We start from the raw sequence: 19,345 nt of genomic DNA on the forward strand, positions 1-19,345 counted from the left end.
ACTCCGATGTTTATTGATCCTTGTATTAAGTTGTTGGATGGTGCGTCCTATATATTGGAGACCACAGGAGCACTCCAGCAGATAAATTACAAAAGAGGATGTACAGTTCAGGAAGGATTTGATCTTAAAGGTTTCCTCCGTGATGTTGCTTTTAAATTCTTTTGTTCTATGGTTTATACTCATGCAGCATTTACAGTTGGGTTGGCCGCACTTGTAGCTACCGGTAGTTTTGGGTGGTAGTCCATTGGTAGTTGTTGTACTCTTGATGGTCCGGAGTTTACTTGGAGCAAGTATATTTTTTAGGGTTTTTGACCTTCTGTACGTTATACTGGGTCTGGGAGCTAAATGGGATTTGAGATATGGGTCATCCAGTAGGATCGACCAGTGTTTTTCAAAGATATTTCTTAAATGGGAGTGGTTGTGGTTGTAAGTGGTTATGAAGTTCAATCTGTAGTTTTTGTTTTGTGTATTTTTGAGGATTTGCTTGGCTCCGGGGGCAAGGCAATCTGTTTGAGATAGTCGTTCGGCCCGTTCGAAGGCTGACTTGACAATTTTTTGGGGGAATTTTTTGTCGATAAACCTATTAAAAAGTATTTTGCTTTGTGTTTCGAAACTTCTAGTTTCAGAGCAGTTTCTCCTTATGCGTCTGAACTGACTGAATGGAATGTTCTTTTTCCATTTGTGATGGTGGGCACTATTATAGTGTAAGAAACTGTTGCTATCGACTTTCTTAAAGAAAGTCTCTGTGATGATTTTGTTGTCTTTTGCTTGCAGATGTAGGTCAAGGAATTCCACTTCTTTTCTTGAAATGGATTGGGTAAAGGACAAACCCCAGTTATTTCGATTAATGGTGGTTACAAAGGACTGGATATCTTCTTCCGTCCCTTTCCAGATCAGAAGGAGGTCGTCAATATATCTCCGATAGTAAATGATGTTGGCAGACCATCTGGGGTTGTTCTCTATAAATTCTGATTCGAACTCCCCCATGTACAAGTTTGCAAAGCTAGGGGCAAATTTCGTGCCCATCGCTGTGCCTCTGGTTTGCTTGAATACTTTATTTTGAAAACTGAAAACATTATGTGTTAGGATGAACTTGATTGCATCCAAAATGAAGATCCTTTGTTTTCCGGGCATGGTACCGTTTTTTACAAGGTGTTGGTTGATTCTGTAGAGACCCTCTTGGTGGGGGATGTTCGAATACAAGGATGAAACATCAAGGGTTACCCACCAATAGGTGGGATCCCAGACGATATTTTGGAGGCTTATTAGAACGCTGGTGGAGTCGCGTAAGTAGGAGGGTAGGTTTTGAGCATAATGTTGCAAGTGTACATCTATGTAATGGGACAGGTTGCAGGTGAGTGAGGAAATACCAGAAATGATTGGTCGTCCAGGTGGATTTTGTTGGTTTTTGTGGATTTTGGGTAAATGGTAGAAAATGGGGGTAGATGGTGAGTCGACCAAGATGTATTCTTTCTCTGATTTAGTGATGATATTGTTTAGCAAAGCGTCTTTCAGCAATATTTTTAGTTCCTGTGTGTGAGAATAAATAGGGTCCTCGGGTAGGACTTCATAGTAATTAGTGTCCGATAGGATGTTCTCAGCCTCCTTGATATATGTTTCTCTATCTTGGATTACAATGCCACCTCCTTTATCGGCACTGCGGATTACAATGTCGTTGTTCTTCAATAAGGAGTTCATTGCCGATCTTTCTTTGTGTGTCAGATTATGAGTGGGCTGGGTTCTTGAATTGATGGTACGTAATTCTTTTTCGACCATAGAGACAAACGTTTGAATATTGTTGCCTCTGTGGTGTAGAGGATAAAAAGTGGACTTGGGTTTTAGTCCACTGGGGATTACTGTAGTGGTCTCGGAAGTACCGGGAGTACCAGGGAGATCTGTGGGGGGCGTATCTATTGGGAGGGCAAAATTGGGGGATGGATTTAAACTCGGGTTTGGATTTGTACTCGGAATTTCCAAAGAGGGGGTCTCGTTACTTTTCATGTTGGTTTTGGGGAGACTAAAGTGTCTTGCAAGAGTGAGTTTCCTGGTGAAGGTATGGAGATCACGGAACAGTTGGAATTCGTCGAATTTTGACGTGTGGCAGTAAGAGAGTCCTTTGTTTAGAAGACTAGTTTCCGCTTCATTTAGGACGTATTTGGAAAGATTAAATATCTTTATCTCAGTTTTTTGTTTTTCTGTTGTGGTATTGGGGCGGTCGGTGGGTCTTTTTCTTTTACTTTTTCCTCCCCTGGTGCCTCGTCTACATTTTTTCGTTTTTGACTCTTGTGTTGGCCCCTTTGAAAAAAATAATGATGGGGGGTCATTGGTGTATTTGAGGTGAAAGGAGTGACATTTATGGTTTGTTTGTTCTGTGGTGTACATGCCCTAAAGAGAGTAATCGGTGGTGGTAACGTGGTGGGGATGGGTGGTGTGATATGGTCAATTTGAGACGCAGTCGGGGAGTAATGCACAGTGATGGATGATAGATTAAACGGGCTGGTTGGATTCGCGGTTGAGGACAAGTGGATGTCTGATGGTTCATGTGTTTCTGAAACTGATGGGAAAGTGGTCGGGGGAAGACGAAGTGGGCAGCCTTCCTCGATGTTGGGGAGGCTAGGGGAGGGTTGACTGGGGGGGGTGAAGAAGGCGGGGGTTCGCAGATTGTCTGACTGTTTGGGGGTATGGCTCATGGTGAGCGGAGCCATCAGGTCTGAAGGGACATTGTCAAGGTGTCAGAGGCATTAGGAGAGAACCTTCTTCGTATGCTGAATGTTACTGTCAGGTAGGTGGTTCTAGGCTGTCTGTCTGACACCAGAGTGCCTAATTAGCAAACTGGATGTGAAAATTAAAGGGATTTTCTGGCCAAAAATCCAAATTGATGAATGTGTCTAACACAAAAGACACCTTACATTTTTCTCTCAATTTTGTGAAAATTGTGTCTTTTCTTGCTGGAGATGTAACCTGTCCTGATCCAAATTTTGATACCTACTGTGATGTCACAACCATAGCCAAAATCCCAGGTTCTGAATGGATATGGAGTTGCACATAAAGCTGGAAGGGGACGAGGAGAGCCGGAGCAATCAGTCAGTGCCCCCTTGCATGTCAGCTGTGACATGTATTTCAGAGATGATGGCTAAAGGGTAGAGCAAAGATAAACTCCTTCTAAAACAGTCTTTCCTCTATGTCAAAGAGAGAACATTGGCAATATGGACGTGATCTGCGGACAGGGGTAAGGGACAACCAAACACACTGTCGAAGCTGGAGTTTCTATATTGACTGGGCTGCGCTGCATGGCATGGTAACAGAAAGTAGGAACCCACTACTCATAGCCTGCTGGGCAAGTCTGCATGAGAATTGTAATCTCAGCATGTAAATATACACTGCAGTAAATAAACAGTGTGTGTGAATAATAGGTGACCTACACAAAAGGCTCTGAAGGGATACTTTTGACACCATGGACAGAGGAGCTGGAAGCAAATTTTTTTTTGACACAGAGCCCCACTTCAAAGGAACTCTTCTAGACACAACTTCACATAACTTTATAAGAGAGTTAGTTATAAAGCAATGGTTCGTCCTAGCCGTGTATAGAATACATTTCTGGGATCTGGGGACTTGGACAAAAGGCCACCTAGTTTACAGTCTGTCGAAGGACTCTGACAGCAGAGAGGTTTGGTGTGTGTACAAACATTTTGAGGGCCTGGACAGATCACATGGAACCAGTATCACCATTCTATGCTTTTCCGTAGAGGAACTCTGACACACCCAAGGTTTTCAAAGGTTTAGCTTTTCGACCCAGGAGGGAGAGTCCTAGAACTCACCCAGAGGAAGGCAGGGAGTGTCCAACAAAAGGGGTTAGGACACATGTGGCTTTTTGTCTTCTAGGGGAGATTTATGCTGTACACTGCTTGTGTAAATGAAAATGAAAGGACCACGGTAACCAACTTGTACTTTATTGTTTATTATATATTATTTGCAAAAACTTGTATCTTCACCTGCAGTTTGTAGCTCTGTCCACTATATAAATACACATTTCTTTTCTGTAAAGTGTTTGACTAATGTGCCCTTACAGCAACTAAATATGTAAATTTAACTAGGCTCCCACATTATATTGATCTGGCTCCACCTGTCAATGTTGTTGGAGATATATATATATACACACACACACACACACACACACACACACACACACACACACACACACACACACACACACACATACATACATATATACACATATATACACATACTTGAAAAAGGATTCAGGTGAAATATAGCAGCTTTGGAATAAAAACCACCTGAATTTGATCCAGAACTTTGGAGTGGTGCCATTTTCTATTTTATAGACATAAATTACAGACAAAAAGTTTGGACATACCTTCTCATTCAAAGAGTTTACTGTATTTTCATGACTATAAAAATTGTAGATTCACGCTGATGAAATCAAAACTATGAATTAACACATGTGGAATTATATACTTAACAAAAAAAGTGTGAAACAACTGAAAATATGGCTTGTATTCTAGGCTCTTCAAAGTAGTCACCTTTTGCTTTGATAACTACTTTGCACACTCTTGACATTATCTTGATGAGCTTCAAGGAGGTAGTCACCAGAAAAGGTTTTCACATCACATGTGCCCTGTCATGTTTCATAAGAGGGATTTCTTGCCTTATAAATGGGGTTGGGACCATCAGTTGTGTTGTGTATAAGTCAGGTGGATACACAGCTCATAGTCCTTCTGAATAGACTGTTAGGCCATCATTACTTTAACCCCTTAAGTACCCCCCACCCCCCGACAACATTGGGGGGAGCGACAATCGGTACGAGCCGTTGTCTTTTAAATGCATTGAAAGAGTTAATACCCGCAATCACTGACAACGGGTATTAGCTCTGTATGAAGCCCATGAGCTCTCTTCATACACCCTGGAGTGTTAACGGGTTAAGAAATGAAGGTCAGTCAGTCCAGAAAATTGGGAAAACTTGGAAAGTGTCCCCCAATGCAGTTGAAAAAAACCATCAAGCGCTACAAAAAAACTGCCTCACATGAGGACCACCCCAGGAAAGGAAGACCAAGAGTCACCTCTGACCCAAACAAGGATAAAAATCTGTGAAAGGGATATCCCGTGGACCACAGGGGGCTGGACTGCAGTTTGGAGTGAGACTGCAGTGTGAAGGCAAAAGGGCCAACAAATGCTAAGCGTCTCTGGGAACTCCTTCAAGACTGTTGGAAGCCTATTTCAGGTGACTACCACTTGAAGCTCATCAAGAGAATGCCAAGAGTGTGGCTAAACCTAGAATATAAGATATTTTCAACATGTGTTAATTGATAGTTTTGATGCCTTCAGTAAGAATCTACAATTTTCATAGTCATGAAAATACAGAAAACTCTTTGAATGAGAAGGTGTGTTCAAACTTTTGGTCTGTTACTGTATATACACCTATACATACACCTATACCCACAATACCTTGGCTGGCTTCTGGCCCAATACAAATCCATTAAGGCTGATAGCCAACAAAAAATTTGTGGCGGTTTAGCGGCTGACTGGGCTCATTTGACTGGAGCTAGTGAGAGGGGTCGTATAGTTTTTCCAAGTTGTTATTGAGCGTTATACAATGCCGGAGGTCACTTACTGTGATGGAATACTGGTACATGTTATAGCTGAAATTTACACCAGGTTGGACCTAGCACATATGTAAATTCAAATGAATGCTACGGCGGAATTAATAATAAGTCTGAACTCTTATTAACTCCCATGCAGTAAGAAGCAAAGATTTCACAGCACTTCAATGTTTGGACACTCCGCCAATGCTCCAAGTTCAGTTACGATCTTGGAGTATAAATCAAATGCTTTTACTCAACATGTTTTGATAAAAATGTTAAAAGACTCATTTTAACAAAAACATTTTTGTATTTTTTCCTTGCGGTATGCAATAACAGGGCTCGAGATACAATAGAAAGGATCAAATTGAGGGGGAAAAACAGTAGGGTGAGAGCGTGAGTGCCCAGCTTGAGAATGTATTTAGATGCCAGGCTCACTATTGACCAGGGGATTTAATGGGATAAATGTCCATAAATGTTGCTTGTTATAGCAAGTTCCCAGCTGCCCAAGTGCCATAGTGACCATTGTTAAAACATGTAAAAGGTACCCAAAGGGTTAAGTTACTCATGGTTTTAATTTTTAATGTAGTCAAATGCATTTGTGAAGGAGAGAACAATGGTTTACAATTAGCAACTTCTTTATTCCCCTAATGTGTACATTTAGTACAAAGACAAAGAAAATGTAGACTGATATCCTTTATAGCAATATGTATTGGTCATTTAAACACACACTGTTAAAAAGTATATTCAGTGTAAAACGGACTGAGACTGTGGTTTTAACACACCATTAGACTTACCTTATGAGGAGTCTGTAATGGGCCCTTAAATATGCACTGTTCATACTTGAGTAAAGCCACTGAAGGTTTAGCACTGCTCATTCAGCCACCCATTCCATCACATTTCACACATCACAGTCAATACTGTCTTTATGGTTATTTCACCTACCTGTTCTACCTTTTCATGTGCACCATGAAGTTGTTTGGTTATCTGCTGAAGATTTGCGAGCTCTTCCTAAGAAATAAATGTATCCAATTACTAAATGTAAATCAAATACTAAATAAATGGTACAACAAAACCTACATAAACAGATTCCGAGGCCAAACTAATTCTATAACCTAAAGGAGTTTATATTTATATAGGAAAGTGATGCGCTGCCTCATAGAAGTAAATAAAACAGCGGTCATGCCCGGCAATGGGGCTCTATTAACAAGGGCACTTTGGGCCCCTAATTTCCCAAACGCTTGGGTACAAGAAGTTGAACTTCCATATGGAACTTTAGGTAAGAAATCCTAAAATGCTGAACATTGTTCCTCACCTAGTGTTACCATTTACCCGCCCATATAGACATCAGCTGAAAGTTATGCAGTGAAGTAACAAAAAGGGGGGGGGGGGGGGGCGCATAACATAATGATAACAACAAGTACAGCACGCGCTGCACTCCCCTTGCTGTGGGTTTTCCTGACACCACATAAAACTCGCTCCGACAATTGGTTTCCACCAGTCATGTTTGGTGACACAGAGGAAATCAATGTGGAACAAGGATTGGCCATAATGGAGCAGTATGGAGGCCATAAGGACCCTTATGATGTTTTATGCCCACATTAGAAGCTTTTAAGCCATAATTTTACTTTGCTGGAAATCCTCTTTATATTGGTACTTCCATCACAGACATTCCCGGCATACCCACATATTCCTTGTTTTAGAATTAAATACCAGACTCCTACAATCCTAGAATGTGGATCTCATTCAGTGGATGAAAGCGCAGGACCCCGCACCGTTAATAAGGGTATATTTTGTCACTATGCAATAAATATGTAAGATGTGACCACTCCTTTAACATTCCTGTATTGACATGCAAACACTTGTTCCTTACATAGGCGATTACAACCCAGACCAAAACATTTTTTTTCATCCCGTTAAACAAAGAAAGGTGCAGGAATCACACGATGTCAGTCATTGCTGATGATTAGTTGAGAGAGATATTATATCATGTGATAGGTACAAGACAAAGATCAGATGATAAAACTGAACCCCACTGGTTGCCACATTGGCTTTACTGACGTCCTTATTTAAAGGGGTTGTCAACTTTCAGCAAGAGGTATTGTTTGTGTGTTGTCTAAAGAAAAGTTGTAAAATTTTACAATATACTTTCTGTATCAATACCTTAAGGTTTTTTTTAGATCTCTGCTTGCTGTCCTGCTATAGAAAGCTTCTATCTTTACTTCCAGTGGTGCAAACGTTTACTTCCATGGTCATGTGATGGACAAGCAGAGAGTAATGTGATACTAATGGCTTCTCCCCCTGCGTGTCCATCACATGACCATAAAAATAAACATTTACACCACTGGAAGTAAACAGGAGCTTTCTATAGGACAGCAAGCAGAGATGTAGAAAACCGTAAGGATTTGATACAGAAAGTATACTGTAAAATTTTATAACTTTTCCTTACACAAACAATATTAAATTAATTGCCGAAAGCGGACAACCCCATTAATGATCAGTTGTAGTCAGATCTTCTCTTATGGTTGAACATATATGCAGGCAAATACCTTTTGCTTCTGTCGCTCTGCCACATGTATGTGTGCATCGGTCATATGTTTCTGGTACATAACTTGTAAGCGATCCATCTCCTGTGCAACCGTCTGCCAGAGCTGTAATGCACTGTCCCTTTCCTTTGACAAAAAATAATAATAATAATTCTTTATTTATATAGCGCACACAGATTACGCAGCGCTGCACAAAGCATAAAAAACTCCCATTTTAAAACAAGACAGTATGATGGTTGTGAATAGATGACTAGCCTATATTTTTATGGAGGTAATAATACTTGCGGTGCCATTTCACAGTGTTTTATCTGGTATTTATGCACAAAAATTTGCAGCCATTTCAGGAACTAAACATAAAACCTTTCATTACAATAAAGGTTAAGTAAAAGTACCTCCTCATCAAGCAGGGGGCACTGTTGCTTCACCTATCAGCAGTGAACGCACCAGCAGAGGCTGAAGGACCGCGCAGTATATTGCTGTACCTTGTGTACTCCAGATAGAATAGAAATTCTAACACCATATATGAAGAGCTAATTTAATAGGTCACAGATGTTTCGTGAGTTAGTGTACATCTGTGTAGTTTAAGAAAGCTGTGCCAGCAGAGCTAAAATAGCTCTTACCAAAGTCATAAAAGGCTTATTTCTTCGTTGTTATTTCTTTAAGTTTATCTTGCCTCGGCTTTATGTGAAAAGGAAATACACATAGGTGAGATAGCATCAGGACAGAGTATCCCTTCCATAGGAGAGACTTTCTGGCTTACTTGATTTGCAAGTTGCAATTGTTCCTGTAGGTTTTTAATTAATTCCTGTTCTGTAGAAGCTTCGCTGGCCAGAGCAGCACTGGTAGGGAGCGATTCCAGCTGCTTCTCCAGGGACTCTTTTAATTGTTCATGAAGCCTAGGAGACATAAAGGCAATCTCTTTGGAGTTCTGTACATGGAGCCACCTCACTCTCGCTTTCTGTCACTCTACATGTAGCGTTTTGTAGCTGTCTGCGCTACCGAACCTCTAATTAACTTTGCAGAGTTACAAGATGTGAAGGGGAATTACACAATGACATTATTCCCATTATCAGCTGCATCCCATGTTATGTACAATGTGTATGATGGCTTCATTAGTGGAAGCCTCATGGTAATGCAGTCATTCTCCAAAGTTGGCAGGAAGGATGGTAGCAGCTATAGTGCCAATTATAAAGCACTCTGCCAAATGGATAGAGAGCATATCTCTGTACATTTTTCGAGAACTATGAAACAGAGTCAATATTATGTGGAAGCTGTATACATAGAAATGTGAGGAAATAAAAACAAATGAGCTGCTGAAAAAAACTAAGGCCAAACCAGTGGTTCTTATCTGCTATAAAGCTCAAGTGTCTGTAACCGTGAACAAGGAGATGAAGGCTCGATTATTAGGGAGAAGAAAGAACCATGATCCACTTGTTAAGAAGGCTCCACACAAACCTATTATGTACAATAACACAACTTTATTAAAGTGAATTGAATAAAGGATCCTCAAGGAGTGACCAGCAGCATCCCAGCAATAAGCTGTATGAAGCCGTCAAGGGACCACAATCCTGTGATGTCGCGCCCATTTGTAACATGAACTTTTTGTGGATCTGCAATACCAAGCACAACCACTATACAACTGTGCGTGGTAGCCTGTGAAGAGGCTGCAGTCTTATCACATAACTCCAGTCTGGTGATGGCCTCTAAGATGCCATTTTGGCCACTGTCATCAAATGTCTGTGTTGAAACATTGCTGGAGGCCTACAAACAGACTGTCTCTTAAGATGGGGAAACACCTGCGCTAACTACATAAACAATGTAGGGATTCTCAAAATTGAACAATACGGCGTACTCAAAACAGGTATATCTATGTGTACGAGGTATACCTGTTTAGAGTAAGCTATATTGTTCCAGTTTTGAGAATCCCTTCATTGTTTGTGTAGTTAGCGCAGGAGTGTTCCCCCCATCTCATGTTGTATATGCATTTTGAGGTTTCCCTTTTTAAGTGGTCTTCGTATTTGCGTGCAGGTCACCAAATCACACTACATTTTTCACTCTCTATCTCGTAGTTGCGCCAGTGTTCTTTTTATACTTAGATACAGTTTCTTATTCATCATTTTATTACCCAGAAAAGGACATAAAAATTACAATATATCAGAAAAACAGGCCATATTACTGCCATACACAGTCACACTGTAGTGGTACAGTTTGTATATGTGCCAAAAACTGGTCAAGATTTTAGCCATCATGGTACCTTCTAAAAGCCTAATCAGCCCGCGGCAAACTCCATTGGAGATATCAAACCTCTGATCTGCCCAGACCAGCCGCTTTGCCGCAGGGGACTTACAATCAGGAGTCGGAAGGGAGCAGAAGCCCCATGTGCCCTGCTCCCTGCATCAGCCCTCCAACAATGCTCTGGCAGGGCTCCTGACAGGATGGCTGAGTGATATCCTTGACAGGAGAAACTTCAATTTGTGTCCAGGGACAGGAAACAAGGTAGGAGGTAGGAGATGAGGGACCTCCTTTTAGAGATTCTGTGTTATTTTCTGTAGCTGGGGTCGGAGAATCCCTCTGGTCTGTGCCATTGTGGAGGTGAAGGGAAAAATATTGACATATGGCTGAGTGGTATATTAAAACAATAAACATCTCATACTTACATCTCTCTGGGCTCACGTTTTCTCACGGCAATGGGTGTTACTATCAGACGCTATTTGTAGGGTATACAGAGGTCGGAACAGTTTCGACAGGGCGGCCCGAATCTCCTGCTTTAGCGCCGCACAAATCTCACTACCATCCTCTGTATACAAACAGAGTCTGGAAATAATATTCAGTGCGAATGGGAGTCCAAATAGAGGCAAGTATGATTATTGTTTTAATACAACCCCCCAGCCATATATAAACGGCTTTCTGATCCCATACAACCCCTTTATCATCTTCCTGCTCATAACGGACTTGTATTTAACTGGTGGTTTGTCAGAAATTTGTCTGCCAGTGAAGACAGCATAGGATACCACCTAAACTGTTTAATTTCTTTAAATTGCAAAAACGTGCAGAAGCAGCTATTTTTTATGCTTCATAAATACTTGACGTATTACGTGATATAGTAACAAAGGGGATAATTAAAAGGCATTAAAGTTACTAAGCTGGAAGGTTTAAAAATGAAGAAACATTCATAAAGCAAAAACATTTTTGCAACATTTTGGTGGGCACAAATTCAATCTTCTGTCTCCAATTACACCCATTTTGATGCAATCCTATTCAGACTAAGAAAACATAAACCGTCAACACTTTATTATGGAAAGTAAAGGTACTGATCATGAATGCCGTTTCCTAACCAGTGTAGAAGATTGGCCATTATCAAAGCTAGAACGAACAAGGTAAAGAGAACACCATTATTAAGCGGCTTCCTCCATTAGCATTCTTGCATGGAAGCAGTAATTATTGCCAATCGTAAATTAGGAGTAATGAATTGCCATCAAAATATTGACCTTTCCAGAGATTGAACACAAGGCACACACAATATAAAAGCATATACATATGAGGAATAGCTGGCATTCAGGCTGTCTCAGGTGTATTTCCTACAACAACACCCCACCTCATAAATTATCACCATGTCAGATGTTTTATTTCTAAAAAAAAAAAAAAATTCTACCTCAGCATCCCAGTAGGTGTTTCTTAACACAAGTGTGACCTGGCGCACCATCTGAAAATCACAATAACTAGAATATGACCTGACAACAATACAGCAAGCCTCTGGGCACTGAAACATGTGGCATAAGTAATAAAGTAAGGGATTTTAAACCAATGCAGAGGTTATTAACAGCTATCATGGGAAATTAGCTGGACTTTTACATGCAAATAGAAATATACCTAAGGAGTGTTTCACCCTAATTAATTTAATAATATACACGCAAATAATAAACACTTCATAAAATGTACAGGGTGTTACTGAGTTGTCTCGCATTAAAGTCTATTCAGCTTTAATGCTGGTCTTCCATAATGAGGCATCCAGAAATATTAATATTCATACCTGTAGCATCATTACACATCTCACTCTGACACAGGCACGAAGTAAGTTCTGATAAACCTTCCCAACTAATCGCAGTCTTACATAGTGTATCATCCTTTAACCCCTGTGTGATAATTTATGGTTACAGAATATATATAGCATAAACCAGGCAAGCTATAATTTATGCAAATTGTATACTCTCTAAGATAGAACGTAACAGAACGCTTAGAAAAGCTCATTTCAGGAGCCTACTTTTACATATATTCACACAACTTTAGAGAGGATATGCACCTGCAGCTGCCTGGAAGCAGACACTTCTGTGACTGGCCCGTTCATCTCAACTGGATTTGTAGGCAACTATAACACTTTCTAAAAATGGAGTTTTAAAAGTCAGTTTGAAAAAATAAGTTTGCTGTGAACTGCAATAAATTCGGAAAAAAGGTGGCAACCACATTTAAAGTGATGCATGATAATGAGAATTATGCTGTGATTTTCACCATCTCATAGCCCTTATCAATAGTCTACTGAAGTATTTTATGCACAAATTAGGATGGAAAACCACAGCGGACTATGGGGCAATGTACCTTTGTTTTGGCTTGGTCTTTTCTTTATTAACAACTTTTTGTAGTGCATGAGCGCTTTTGCAACTTTTTTTTGCACCCAATACAACCTCCCTTCAACATTGACCATGGGCACATTTTCTGCAGTGTAACAGGAATACCACAGTCACGTTGCCTGGATCTACGATCAAATGCCCTTGGTGCATTATGCTCGATTTAAAAGGAAGATATATATATTTTTTTAAAGATGCATGTGCCCCCGTAAGCCAATTCCCTGCTGCTGATCTCCTCCACCTGGGGAGCATGGATTCACCATAGATTTCCATGCAGATCAGATCACTTTTTTTTTTCTTTTTTTCTTTTTTTAATCTGGCTGGTGGCAAGAAAAGTTTCAGCAAACTTTATTAAGATTAATATAAATGATTTGCAGAACTTTATTCAATAATTCTGACAAATACAACGAGTTATTCATTTGCACAATTCTAACCATAGTACCTGGATATAAGCACATGTAGAAAGCTAGTAAACAGCTTCCTGTACACAAATATGTACTCTGTGTCCTCTCCATCTCTCTCTTTCTGCAGCTTTCTTTTACAAATAGCACATTTTGAGAAGTTTTCTTCTTTACGGGTTGCCACAGCAACATGCCATGTCACGTAACTAGGTTGTTAATACTGAAAATGTTCTACCTACCAGAACTTTAACAGGTCTATCTCTGGAGGGCTTTGTTGAAGTGCAGAGCTTCAGTGATGTTCTCTGGCTGCTTGGTTAAGCATGCATGATCAACTGAACATGAAGAGACATTCATACGACTATAAAACTAGCATCCTGCACCAACTAAGATGATCAAGGAGATACTGAGGTCATCTATCTATGCAGATTTTGCAGATGTACTGAGAAATAGAAAAAAAAAAAACATGAGTTCTGCCAAAATCAGCAGCTGATCTATGTACAGAATAATCATTGCTATGAAGAACTACTGTAGCTCTCATAATTTAGACGTTTCGCTTTAGGCAGCCAGAATTGTAACTTGAGGTTCCTGAGGTCAAATGCAAATCTCTAAGTAATGCCTTCACAACACAATAGTCCTACCCCAGTTTCCAAGAGACCAGATATCATTTACACCGAGTGACCCAGAAAACAACAATGAGTTTAGATCCTTCTGAAATGTCTTAAGGGAACATAAGACTTAAAAATGAATGCCAAATGTAACCAAACACAGGTATCCAAACTTTGTCAGCCTACGTTATTTTCTATGGATTCCTAACCTAAAACTTGGTGTCTTGCTGATCCGTTCCAGCTTTGGCTGTTGCAAGCCAAAGAGTTGTTAGTGATATATTCCTCTACTGCGGCCATCTTGATCAAGAGAACCAAACAGACACCATTTTAGGTCTGGCCTGGGGGGGGGGGGGTATGTTGCCCACTTAGAAGCTATAGGGTTAAATGTCTTAATTCAGCTATTTTTCTTATTTAAACTGTTGTTTGCCTCTCACATTCTCCTTGGCATTTTACTGTCCTTTGACCTGTATGTTTTCTTTTTATTTGCTTTGGTTATCAAGAAGCATCTGGTGGCATTCTCTGTACATTCTGTGGCTCAGATAATATAAACAATACCATTTATCTGTGGAGAAGGGTACAGAGAACACAGGGCACAATTTATTAAACTTTTCGTAGAAAATATAAGAGGGCGGTTGTAGTGCATTTAAACTAAGCCTATAGCTTCTAAGCACCTTATCTTCTTTCCTTCACGCCCTCTGAAGCTTTCTCTGTTTTTATATACAGGACAGGGATTTTTGAAATTAAGAGTGTGATATGAGTGCCGCTGAAGACCGTGTCTGCCTCTTAAAGGGCACCTACCACCACGAATCTACCTATAAAGGTAGATCGGGTGGTAGGTGGATGTATGGGACGTGAGGATAGCCCTTTTTAGAGCTAATCCTCACGTCCCCGCTAGCCTAGCATAAACTTTATTGACCGAATATGTTAATTTAATTAAGTGGCTACCGGGGCGTGGAGTAGCCGGACACGAGGCTACACGGCGCGGCTACTCCACGCCCCAGTAGCTGCTTTCCCCCGCCTACCCTGCGATCTTCGGCGCGCAGCTGCCAGGCCTCGTTCCCGAGATCGCGCATCTCGGCCGGAGTTACTGCGCATGCGCAGAACTCCGGCTTCTCGGACGAGGGCGCGCAGCTCCTGGCAGCTCACAGGGTAGGCGGGGGAAAGCAGCTACTGGGGCGTGGAGTAGCCGCGCCGTGTAGCCTCGTGTCCGGCTACTCCACGCCCCGGTAGCCGCTTAATTAAATTAATATATTCGGTCAATAAAGTTTATGCTAGGCTAGCGGGGACGTGAGGATTAGCTCTAAAAAGGGCTATCCTCACGTCCCATACATCCACCTACCACCCGATCTACCTTTATAGGTAGATTCGTGGTGGTAGGTTCCCTTTAAGTTCGTTCTCTCCTCCCTGGTACCGGGAGCCATGAAAGATTTAATTTGAAAGACACCATGTAATAGGGGGGAGGGGGGGGGTTTGACCCTAGATAAAAATCTCTAACAGAGTATGCCCCAATATTGATAAGGTAATGGAAACCCCCAATAATCAGTTTTCCACGGCAACCAAATAAATGAGGAAGAGAGGAATAAATAGAGTTGTGGTAAATGGTCACAAACATTTCAACACAGTAATAAGTACAAATAAATATTGTATAGAAAACTATATAATACTTCTCATCAAATAATAATGTATTACCTTATAACAAATACACCACATACACTCATACAGAATATGCCCATTGAGCGAGATGCCCAACCTTGGTCGGCAAAATGCGCGCCAGCCTCTGTAAACGAAACAGAGGTCTGGCAGCGAGGCACCCGATAGCAATTGTTTACGGGACAGAACAAGAATTTGCATAATGCAGTTACTCTACAGCTAAGGCCCATTTTACACAAATATATTAAAACTGCTGTGCGCTACCCATACCGTGCCATTTTCTTACGGGTAGCACATGGCTACATTCACTACATTGGACAAATAGCCGAATTTCCCAAGACGTAAAAAAAATTGAAAATAATATGTCGAGCATGTCCTATTTTCTCCAGTATTTTCATTCTGTACACCTCATAGAAGTCTATGGGAACATTTAAAATATATGTTGCATGTGGCAAGCTAGTAACAAACCCACCATATTGTATACAGAACGAAGCAGTGACATGCACATACAAATAAAAAAATGTCATGTACATACAACCAAATATGGCACTGAAATACATGACTGAAAAAAGAATATGTTCTTGTGAAAGGAACCTAAAGATGAAAGCCATTTCTCTTTTGGATTACTTTAAAGGCGTTAGCTCATTAATATCAAGTAGGGGTTCAAGTCATGACCCCCTTTTGATCAGCTTGTAGATCTAAAAATGTTATGGCACTTACCATTGTGTAGTGTCTGGGCCTGATTATTGTAGACAAGTCTAAGTCAAGTAAATGATACTGGCCTGGACTTCATATCATAAGAATGGGTCATAACTACGACCCTAGAAAACCTCTTTTTTAACTTGTTTTATTGCATAAAATAGAACAGTACAATGACACTCATTTAGCACTGTACAATGAACAGAGACCTATGCAATATCACAGTACAATTAAACATGTACATCAGTGTGGAAAAAAATATAAATGGCCATAAGCAATTGTCTCCAGTTCTTTAATAACAATCGCCTTTAGTCATACCCAGCCATTTTAAATTTTAATAATCTAGGGTGGAAACTGGGTAAATTGTGAACACCCCTGATCTTAAGCCTAGCCACCCAAAGTTTGGTATGGGGTGATCAAAAGTTATGGGGTTTTAATCGAAATCATCCACTGAGGGTACCTTTCTGAAAGGATGGGGGAATGTCGACCTCCCCATTCTGTCACATCACAGTCAGGAGTTGGGACCAAAACCCCACTGGATTTAAATGTGTGAAGCCCATCATCACTGGAAGGCTGCCTGAACTTTCCCCAGACAAAGTAGTTCTAACTATTTCTTAGTAAGGTCATTTCATTTCTTCTATCCAATTTTATTTTCATTCCTTTTATTTCATTCACAAAGGAGTCTCAGTCATATCCCCGCCAGCGGGAGCAACCAACTTCGCTGCATGCCATACTATGTGTGAATTCCAGTACCGGCCACAGGGACCTTAAAGGGGTATTCTCGTTTGGGCATTCACATTCAGTTTGATAAATCTGTCATATATAAACATTTCTTCAATTAGATGTTATTAAAAAATATGTTCCTGTGTGAAGATAATTTCTCATAAATGTAGTCCTATAGTCCCTTAGAAACGAGATGGCTTCCTCGGATACGACCACGTCTGCTGGAGGGATTGCACAAAGAAACAAAAGGTTTTTGTATATGAAATGGCCGGGATTTACTACATGACCCACAGCCATCCTGTGGTAATGATTGCTGAATCCTAGTGGTCAGACAGCACTCAATAGCGCATGTCTGGCCACTGCTGCCAGAGTGTGACGTGGTCGTAGCCGAGGAAGCCATCTCGTTTCTAAGGGACAGAATGACTACATTTATGAGAAATTATCTTCACACAGGAACATTTTATTTAATAACATTCAATTGAAGAAATGTTTATAAATGGAAGATTAATGAAACTGAATATGAATGCCCAGACGAGAATACCCCTTTAAGTCCAGATAGGAGGCCAGATGAAATTCAGGGCAACTAGGGGCTGAAGGAGTCAGTCATTCCCCTATATATTTTAACTGGCCCAACAGGTGGTAATAAGTTAGCAATGCCATACCCGAGAGGTCCTTTCATCAATTAGAACTTAGAGTATGAAGGTCCCCAAGTGAAAGAGATAATTATCTAATTAATTAATTATCTACAGTGTCAAAAAAGATGCATGGAATTGGAGTGAAAATATGCAAGACATAGAAGCACTTCTACTGGTCAACCATCTTGACCACTAGAAAACATCTTTACAGCTATTTCTTTTAGTAGGTTGCATTTTATACCGAAAAGAAATTATTATAATTTTTTTTTTTTTAGAAAACTACTGGATGGGAATATAAAAAAAAAAAACAATTTTACCACATTCATATGGGAACTACTTACATCCAATCTTTTGTTTTATCAGTAATGAACTAACTGAAGAGCTGCAATGTGAAAGCTGCATTTATGCAAGATGTACTAGAAGGTGTAATCGCAGCCTGTCACCTACCAATAACAGCACAATTACAGACACGCTGACTTCTTTACTACCATGTCTGAACCATAAGAATATCTGAAGGCAACTGCTGATATCAGGTTTCTTCTATGTTATCTGGGCAAACATGTACTCCAATTGATAGATGACCAGGTTATGAAATAAAAGGTTAAAATATAACATACACATAAAATTCTTAAGCTGCAAGGTTAAAACACATTCTTTGAATGATTTAAAAACGTGTAAATATACCATTTACAGGGGATGTCGGGGATTGGGATTTTTTATGCAGGTCCCCAGGGGTATAAAAATTAAAGTATATACAAATCCCTCTCTGATGCTCCAGTCCAATGTGGCACCACACATCAATGCCAGCCTCTGTTTGTATACAGAGGCTCAGCGGTGACTTCACAGCCACCTATTCACTAGAAGCAAAAAAAATTAGGTAACCCAACACTGCTTACCCTGCCTGTGTATTGTGATCCACCTGGACAGCAAATACTGGGGGAGGGACACGCTTGGTTTGCAGGAGGTAATTCCATACAAAACAAAGAGTGATGCAGTGATTTAAAAACTTCATGTTTTATTGAATTTGATTAAAACAGTGTGATTAAACACATAGAAGAACGTTTCAAACATGAAGTGGGCCTTGGACTAAAACATTCTATTTGATTGGACATGCAATTTTAATCAAATTTAAGAAAAAAAGAAATCACAAAGTTGGGAGACTCTGCTTCTGCAGTGGTTGCAGTAAAAGACGAAGTTGCAGTGGGTGCATGCTGTCAATGTGACGTTTGTATACAGAGGAACAGCCATGATGACATATTGATAGCATGCACCCACTACAGCGTAAAACTACTTCTGTAGTGGGTGCACTACTGTCAACACTATGTAACCGCTAACCCTCTATTTACAAACAAAGGCCGGAGTGGAAGGGCGCCATCATACAAGACCGGTGCACTTGAAATTGGAGTATATTCCTGCAGACACTTTATCTAACCCTTTAACTATTTTTATTTACTTTTTATTCCACTGGTTCATTCATTTTTTATCAACTAAAAGGAAACCCTGAAAAAAATTTAACCATTCTGCAAATATGCACTCTTTTTATTCAATTTGGAATTGTGCCCTAGAAATGGGAAATCCATCTTTTCCTTCCGTATGTTTGAAACACACACAAACAGTAGCATTTGATAATCATTTCCATCTGAGACAGCAGGGTCTCAACTGGCAGTGACCAGAAAAATGCATTAAGCACAAATAGTGTTATGGTAATCACAACCCATTAAGTTAACCATACCTCTGACCTTCATATACTTTATTAACCCGAGGATATCTCACTATCTGCACCTTCCTCTCGCCCTTCCTTCCTTCCTTCCTTCCTTTTCCACTTTTGTTTTGCGCTCCTTCCTATCTTTGACCTACAACTCCTGTC

At 40.3% G+C, this 19,345-nt stretch overlaps 1 protein-coding gene across 3 annotated transcripts in view; it reads right to left on the minus strand.

Moving 5' to 3' along the window:
- SCLT1 (sodium channel and clathrin linker 1) overlaps window positions 1–19,345 on the minus strand; it is a 105,187-nt gene that overhangs the window by 70,493 nt on the left and 15,349 nt on the right. For all 3 annotated transcript variants that reach the window (XR_011849201.1, XM_072119401.1, XM_072119402.1), the window contains exons 7-9: window positions 8,904–9,039; window positions 8,147–8,269; window positions 6,543–6,608 (exon numbers count right to left, since the gene is read on the minus strand). Coding sequence is in view for 2 of the 3 variants with exons in the window: in XM_072119401.1 (XP_071975502.1) it covers window positions 6,543–6,608; window positions 8,147–8,269; window positions 8,904–9,039 (325 nt within the window). In the remaining variant the exon portion in view is untranslated. The remainder of the gene's footprint in view (window positions 1–6,542; window positions 6,609–8,146; window positions 8,270–8,903; window positions 9,040–19,345) is intronic.

This window comes from Engystomops pustulosus, chromosome 1 (genome assembly GCF_040894005.1).
Source record: "Engystomops pustulosus chromosome 1, aEngPut4.maternal, whole genome shotgun sequence".
NCBI lineage: Eukaryota > Metazoa > Chordata > Amphibia > Anura > Leptodactylidae > Engystomops > Engystomops pustulosus.